General features: G+C 34.1%; 1 protein-coding gene and 1 long non-coding RNA gene across 2 annotated transcripts; one reads left to right on the top strand and one right to left on the bottom strand.

Annotated features, from left to right (window-relative positions):
* Window positions 1-2099: 2099 nt before the first annotated feature.
* LOC142167818 (putative cell wall protein) lies at window positions 2100-2450 on the top strand. Its single transcript, XM_075227832.1, has one exon. The coding sequence runs from the start codon at window positions 2100-2102 to the stop codon at window positions 2448-2450; it is 351 nt and encodes a 116-aa protein (XP_075083933.1).
* A 1666-nt stretch (window positions 2451-4116) lies between these two features.
* LOC107820716 (uncharacterized) lies at window positions 4117-7644 on the bottom strand. Its single transcript, XR_001655978.2, has 2 exons — window positions 7246-7644; window positions 4117-4488 (listed from the first exon to the last, which is right to left on the bottom strand). It is a non-coding gene; the product is annotated as an uncharacterized LOC107820716 (long non-coding RNA).
* Window positions 7645-8369: the final 725 nt, after the last annotated feature.

Here is an 8369-nt window from a genome sequence, read left to right as displayed (position 1 = left end):
AGTCAATACACGGGTTGGAAAATATCCGTTATAAATGCGGATAATCTTACGTTAATATTTACTATTAACAAATAAATTTGGTCCAAAATCCGAATCCAAAATCCGAAGCCGTAGCCGAGCGACGACGACGACGGCGCGAGGCTTGCTTTCTTCTTAACTCTTTAAGAGCTACAAGAAGAGCAATTATATATATATCCACCAAAAATGTCTTCCTCTTCCAATATGGGACAATGTCTCATTGTCAAGAGGGGAAAACTTAAAATTTTACTCAAAATTTCATTTTTCCTCCATTTCCCATTCACCCTCATTTTAAGAATATTTCATCTTAAATACAAAACCTCAACAAATTTCATGTCTAGTAAGAACTGTACTGAAATAAATTTACTATGTAATAAAAAAATGATAAAGGAATATAATATATAATGTAATCCGATCCCATTAACAGAAAAATGATAAAGGAATTTATATAACGGCGTTTCTGACTATATATTCCAAATATATGTTCATTTTGTTTCAAGAACAAGGAGAGCACTACCATTAACAATAAACAAATATCAGTGCAATTAGATTCATGCGCTTGATAACTTCTCAAATTACTGTTCTCAGTATTCGATGAAGCTAGATAAAGAATTCTTATGCTAACGAAATTTAAAAAAACAATTCAACTCGAATGAAGAACAAATTTAATTTAACTGAAATCGACAGTAGATAAATCATAAAATAACAGTGAAAATGAGCAACTAATAACTACGTTGAGGCAGAAACAAATTCCATTTAATTTGCAAATACTGACAAGAAATTACAAAATAAATTAGATTTGATAATTAAAATTGTATACGGTCAAAACCGGGCTCGCCCCTTGTGTGATTAATCGAGACTGGAATATGATAGGTTAAGTAGGGGTGTACATAGATCGGGTTGGTTCGAATTTTGCAATTACCAAACTAAACCAATTGTATCAGATTTTTAAATCTATAGACCAAACCATCGGGGTCGGCTCAACATACTTTTGGCCTGTCAGCTTTAAATTAGAGGCCCAAATTTTTATAATCAATTTTTTTAGTAATTATTTTTTAATCGATAATATAGCTAACTGATTTAATCATTGTTGAGACGTTATTGATCTTATATAAGATTTTATCTATTTTTATTTTGAAAAATTTCTTTCCGTTGAGGCGACTGTTAGGCATTTGCAAAAGAATCAAGTTTTTTATATAATTAAGTATATCAATTAGAGTATTATTTGCTACTTGTACAACTTTTCTAAACTCTTTTAATTCGAAATATAAGTCTAAGACATCAATATTAGAGTGATTATTATGCTTTAGTTGTCAGAATATAAGAAATGCAAAATGAAGGTTATATCAAGTTTAAGAAAATCATAAAGATATGTTTACTTTACTCGGGAGGATTTTTCCATCCGTCAACAGTCACATTAACTTCACAATTTTTTTAAGAAAAAAATTACTAACATATAACATATTCCTTTTAAATTTGGGGTCCCTCAAAATTGGGGGCCTAAGGCATATGTCTTACCTGCGTGGCACTTCAGCCTGCCCTGCTTAAAACAAAAGAATAAAGAACGCCACGAAATTTCCATGGTAGATTGGTAGTAGATCTCACAGATATATTAACGTGCAATAAATATACAAATGACGGTAACAAACAGATACGGTGCAATATTTGCTGACTGAAAAAGCAGTTGGGACTTTAAGGCACATTTGTGGGCTTCGGGGACTATTGGCTTCTCTCGATCGAAGAGGTGGTTGCAGGATTTTAACTTAGATGTGTTCAATCTTATGATTTTATCATTTAATTCATTATAGTTTTAAAGTTATTTATTCAAAACATAATATTTATTATTCTCCTACAGGAGTAGTACTCATATTATGCATGCATGCACCACTTGAAACAAGAATCTCTGGCCTAATAATGCACCGCCAAAAATCCACCCAGCTTTGCCACATACTTCTCCTATAAAACGGTCTTGTTCACAATCTTACTCCATCAGCAATTAAGCAACAGTTTCCCTCCCAAAAACTTTCATTGTTTTGTTGATAAATCTTTGAATCTTGTATCTACCTAAAAATTCCTCAACAATGGCCAACTATGGACACTATTCCATATTTTCCTTCATCTTAATTATCCTCAATATTATTTTACTCTCTTTCTCAGGGCATGCACTTGGGGGGCGTGACATCCCAAATTACAAGAGCACTAAAATCAGTGACAAAAAACAACCAGACTCTTACATAGAGTACGATGGCACTGTTCTAATTCCAGGATTTGGCCGTGTTGTTGTCCCTCCTAAAGGCTCTCATTTCAACCCTTTCACTTACAATCCTATCACTGGTACCAATACTGGCACTGGTTTCATTATTCCCAACCCAGGAACTGGCACTGAAATTCCAGGTGGTGGAAGCATCCCCCTACCACCATCTCGTCATTGAGTTTCTTTAGTTTTGATTCCGTCATTTATCGTTCATGAAATAAGTATGCAAATGTAGTGTCGGGGGGGTTGTGTTTTTGAAATATTGTTTGGTTATCTATCTCTAATCTTGGGTGTTAGGTTTAAGAGGAGTATGACTTTCTAGTGTTTCTCCAATAAATGTCACTGTTATCTGTCTTAATTATATGACCATAAATTATTACTTAATACTATTGCAGTTGGAAGAACAGAGTTAAATATTGTAAGGCATCCAACAAAATACAATTCCAGAACTAGAATCACTCCTCATTTAGTGCCCCAGCGGCTGGCACAATTATTTTAGACCCTAAGGAGGAAGAGTTTAGTTCTATGTATAAAAATAATAATTATACCGTCACTTATAAGGTGATTACAAATACAATAATTTTAAGTGATAACATTCATCTGGTTCCAGTACAGTTTAATTAGATGGATGATTGGCATGAGTAATTAAGAGACAAAGTTCACTGAAAAGCTGTTCTATGCAAAAATGAGAGATATATATTACTCAAATTTCACTAGAAGTATGCTGGAATTTAACCAAAAAAACAAAAACAGCCACTCAATGCCTCAGGAGAAAAGGGGAAATAAGGAGAGGTATATGGCTATATTACATTAGTTTTGCCTACTCGATGTATAGTCGAGTGTGTAAAATAGACTAACCATTGATGGTCCCGAAAATAATGCTCTTTGAATAAGGTCATGTCAACCACAAGTTGAAACATTACCTCCTCCCAACCACTTTTCTACACGAATATATGCCATCTTATGTCTCTGTCAATATCTCACAATTTTTTCAATGTTCAAGTTACCCTCACCATATATAAGATGTATTCTTCACTGAATAAATCTTTCAATATCCTCAGTGTTTTTATTTTTTATTTTTCATGCTCAAATGGTTATTTGCCCATGAGAGAAACCACTCTAATTATGTCGCAATTGGAACGTCACCACTGCAACAACAATAACAACAATAAAACCTAGTGTAATTCCACAAGTAGGGTTTGTGGAGAGTAGTATGTGCACAATGCTCACTATTGAAATGCCGGAAATTGTTTAATTAGGTGGCTGGATTTTGCGCCTGACTTAGCTCAGAAAATTATAGGAAGAAGGGATAGTGACCACAGTTGTAAGAACTGACAAAGTACACACAGCAGAACCATACCTCATTTTAATGCTGCATTTTGTAGGTAACCCTAAAGATGTTATGGTCATTGGTTAATGGTTAGGAGGACAACAAACAAAACTCCGAATGAGTACTTGAGAAACCAAATTCTTTATTGCATTTAAGAAGATAAAGTAGCCTAATTTGAAACTTGTGATAGTGTAGCCTATAGAGCAATAACGATGAGATGGAATCATGGAAATGCAGTCAATTCAAATATTAGACACTACTTAGCTGACGATGCTTCTATTAAAGCACTAGAGATAATCGTGTCCCCTTCTCTTATATCAACACAGGAAAAGGAGAAAGCAACTACAGTCTACAGTATTCAAATTTCCAACTACTTTTACACTAACAGAAGCCATCTGCAGGCTTTATCAACGTCGAACAAATAAGTCATACTTACCAAAAGATCATTATTTAAACCTTTGCCTTGGCTGATATACTTATTGGAAATAATATCAAACTGAAATGATGATTTCGAGTCCCCATCAATATGGTATATTTCGCTTGTGCCCAAGTTAAAAAGAATAAAAATAATTTCGGAATAGTGAAGGAGATCCTAGAAGTTATCAATTGAGCATCCGAATATTTTCAGCGCCATATCAACATGTAAATTGTGTGATCAGGCACACCAAGAAAGCTACTCAATGTCATATATTTTAAGTATATTAAACAAGTAACTCGCGTGGCATAGGTGAATTTGACACAGAACACCAGTGCAACAACTTCATTCCTCTCCATATCTCAGTGTCCAAAATAAGAAGGAAAGAATCTCTAAACTGGAATAAACCAGCAGTTTTGCATTTCATAAGAACTTGGACTCTATTGATCTGGATATAGCTTATCATTAAACCTGAAAATCAAGACAAATGTAATGATCAAAGGAATGGTTCAGGAAATTGGATAATTGCAGGCTCTCATGCACGTGTTTTTCTATATACATTAGTGATTCGACATAAATATTTTGATAGACGATACTAATGGACACCCATTTATCCTTCAATGGTAGCATGCACACTTCATGTATTTCAACTTTTATAGGGTCCCAACTTTTCTAAGAGCATGTGTTCTGGGAATTGGAGATTCAAGAAAAACTCAAAGAAAGGACATCTTTGCGGTTGCCAAAGTATCAAGACGAATGTGCGAGCCATGCTTGCACATAAGAACCTCAAATAGCAAAGCAATCCTCAAATGTCGTCTTCTTCTTCTTCTTCATTATCCTTTTCCCTTATGATGTTTCATTTTCAAGCTTAAAAGCAATGAAAATCTGCACATCTATCTTTAGTTTTTCGCATATTAGAATAGTTGGAAAGATTAACTAGAGCTTTGAATAACAACAACGATAACTATGAAAATGAGCTAGCTGATAACTTGGGCAAAAAGCTTCAGTGTTATACTAATGAACAACCTCAAGAACATCCAGGTCCATAATTCAGTTTGCAATCAATGGGTCTCATAAATAGCACATCACCTAATAAGATCCAGATTGGTTGAGGAACAAAAGACATCAAACTTAAGTTCAGAGAATACAGGGCTGCTCATAGTACAAACGATCCAGATTGGGATGAAAAGTTCCAGCCAGTTTTCCACTCTTAGATCAATGCACTCAACAACATTACTTTATCTACCCTTTTTCCTAGAAAACTTTAATTTTCTTAGCAACAGATTTTCTCTTTCAACTAACTCTAAAGGAGCCCGTTTCCAGCACCGATATACACACATATAGGTACTTCCTACTGGTTTTCCAAAATACATGCAATAGCTGGAAAAGCAAACTCGTATCTTATTAAATGGCTTCAAGCTTAAATGCTGGATCCTCCTATGTTTACCATCACAAGAAAAGACGAAATTAGATATAGAAGCCACGTACCGAAATTAGAGAAGATACTACTCCTACTATAAGGCCCTTTGTATTCACGGACTGCTAAACAGTCATCATTAAAGTACCAATAAACTAGAGATTTTTCTTTTTCAAATTAGCAATCGAGATACTATTCCAAACCACAATTTCTTTCTTCAAAAGAACCCGAGCCAAAAATTGTTCTCAACACCGGAACTGTTGGCAAGGATATGGTTTAGCTTTGGGGACCAATCCAATTGCAGCCGATGTCTCAAATTTCTCCATTGTACAATTCACTAAACAAACTCCAAATTAACCAAACACTCGGCTAATCAAAGATATCTTCACTAGCTTACAGTACTTGGGGTCATTCTGTTGAGTTTTTTGTTTTTAAGATGAAATAGTCTTAAAATGAGGGTGAATGGGAAATGGAGGGAAAATGAAATTTTGAGTAAAATTTTAAGTTTCCCCCTCTTGACAATGAGACATTGTCCCATATTGGAAGAGGAAAAGATTTTTGGTGGGTATATATATAATTGCTCTTCTTGTAACTCTTAAAGAGTTAAGAAGAAAGCAAGCCTCGCGCCGTCGTCGTCGTCGCTCGCTCGGCTCGGCTTCGGCTTCGGCTTCGGATTCGGATTTGGTCATTGATTGATTAATTTTTTGGACCAAATTTATTTGTTAATAGTAAATATTAACGTAAGATTATCCGCATTTGTAACGGATATTTTCCAATCCGTGTATTGACCATTTGGTAGCCGCCTAATGCTCTTACAAACATGAATGTGCTTGCTCCACAAACAAGCTAATGCTTGCTCCACCATGGAGGGTGGACGATTGGTCTTCTTCAACACTGGCTGCTATATATATGTGCAGCAACTGTTGAAGAAAAACACTCAACACACAGCACACAAACTGAAATCCTGAAATCGCTCAACATATTTGGCTATACATTGCACTCCTTCCTCTCAGCATTTCCATACGATTTTCTGAGTTTCTACTCCTTCGTTCTGCATTGTTTTTAAGTTCAAACAAAGCAACTGTAAGTGTGATTTGCTACCGAACTTTGTGTTCGCTGAAACACTGGGGTTTGAAGTACCGCTACACCAGTGTGTGATTCGTTCTATCCTAGGAGGAAATAATCCATAACCTTGGGTACTAGGAGGGGATTAAATTCCTTAAGGAAACACTGTGAATTCAGTGGGCTCGAATTAATTACTGTTTCATTACGTTAACTTATATTTTGCAGAATTATTATTTACAAATACAGCAATATTGGCGGGAATAACACATTCAAAAACCCCTATGAAATGAACTTCCCAATTGATGCAGGTGACTTGAAACCCATTCGTCATAGAGTTTGTGAAATACTTTAAGAGAGAGATATCCACTATCTCAAATCAAACAACTACGCCTCAATCCCAAGCAATTTAGGGTCTGGGTATATGAATCATCACTGTTCATGAGGCACAATTTAAGCTCGCTTTCTCAAATTAATAGTAACCAATATGTCCTATATATCTCAGGTTTCTATACAAAGTTTTTCACCAAGAAACCGAGTAAACAGTTTTAAAATTTGAGCCTTTTATCTTCTAAATGGTTTAGGCATCTTAAATCTCCCATTTTTCGGATCCCAACATTCACAATTATCACAAATACAAATATTTAAGCTCAGATGCAACAATTGAGTCAAATAATACGGAAAACGAAATGGGAAGCTAAAGAAATAGACAGTTGAAACATATATCAAAAAGTGGTTGCAAGAATTACCTGGATAGATCAAATCCCGACCATTTTGAAGAGAATGTAGCAGAGGAAACAAAAGAATACAAAGAGGAATACATAATCTAAAAACACAAAGAATTTAGTGGATCCATGGTTTCTCTTCACCCTCTTCTTCTGATTTGAGGCGTCTTCGTTTGATTCCACCTTTCCCATTATTCTTATTCCCAAACAAAACCGCAGATCAAAGAATTTATTTTGTAGCTGTAGATCTGCCTTTGGCTTCTCTGCTTCTTTGTTTCTTTTTAGTATACCCGCGCTTTGTCGCTCGCATATGCACCGCACGTGACTTGGTAAAGAAATCACCTATAGCATAGTCTTTGCTGGAATTTGAAGTTTTGAACCATGGCCTCCTAGGTTTTCTCCAATTTCATTGACCTATGTTATGAGCTACAAGTTTCCCTATATACAAGGAGAACTAAATCCATGACTTAACATTTATCATCGGTTTAAAAAAAATTATGAGACACCCAATTTGGTCGCTCTCATTTAATTTATATTTATTTTTAAATAAAATTTTATTAGTACTCAAAGTAAAGACAACTTTAAGTTACTTTTAAATGCAGAGCAGGTCTTAATTTTAACATTACTTTTAAACCTATTACTTAAAAAATAATTTACAATCTCAAAGTTAATTTTTCAAAATTAAATCCAATCTCTCATAAAACAAAACAATCGTCTTGTAAGACTTCTTTTATATTTTTAAAATCTGATATGCTTTGTTTATTGGAGGAGTTTACAATAAAGCAATATTCAAAATAGAAAAAAATATAAGAGCTCAATAAATATTGACTTGTAAAAATAAAAAAACAAGGATTGAAATAGCTAAATAATACCTTGATAAAAAGTTTATAATACAAATTAGAATCAACTTCTTAAATAAATAAGACTCAATCATCTATAATAGTTATACTAGATATTACATTTCAAACAAAAGGATGATTTTAGCAGGTCAAGAAAAAGTTGTCTCAAATTTTAATTCTTATATAAAAGATAAGCATATTTATATGTTGATTTGATATAATTTTTCCTTATTTAATAGCAAATCAAATTCATATAAATTTTTTAAATAGATTTGATTCAATTTTCGACTATATTTTCATTTTTCTGGA

Source organism: Nicotiana tabacum, chromosome 2 (genome assembly GCF_000715075.1).
Source record: "Nicotiana tabacum cultivar K326 chromosome 2, ASM71507v2, whole genome shotgun sequence".
NCBI classification, from domain to species: Eukaryota; Viridiplantae; Streptophyta; class Magnoliopsida; order Solanales; family Solanaceae; genus Nicotiana; species Nicotiana tabacum.
The sequence above is the reverse complement of the archived record's forward strand: the minus strand, read 5'-3'. Positions and strand labels throughout refer to the sequence as shown.

Bases quoted from the DNA above. Each gene is read 5' to 3' on its own strand.
- LOC142167818 (XM_075227832.1), top strand. From the start codon at position 2,100: ATGGCCAACTATGGACACTATTCCATATTTTCCTTCATCTTAATTATC.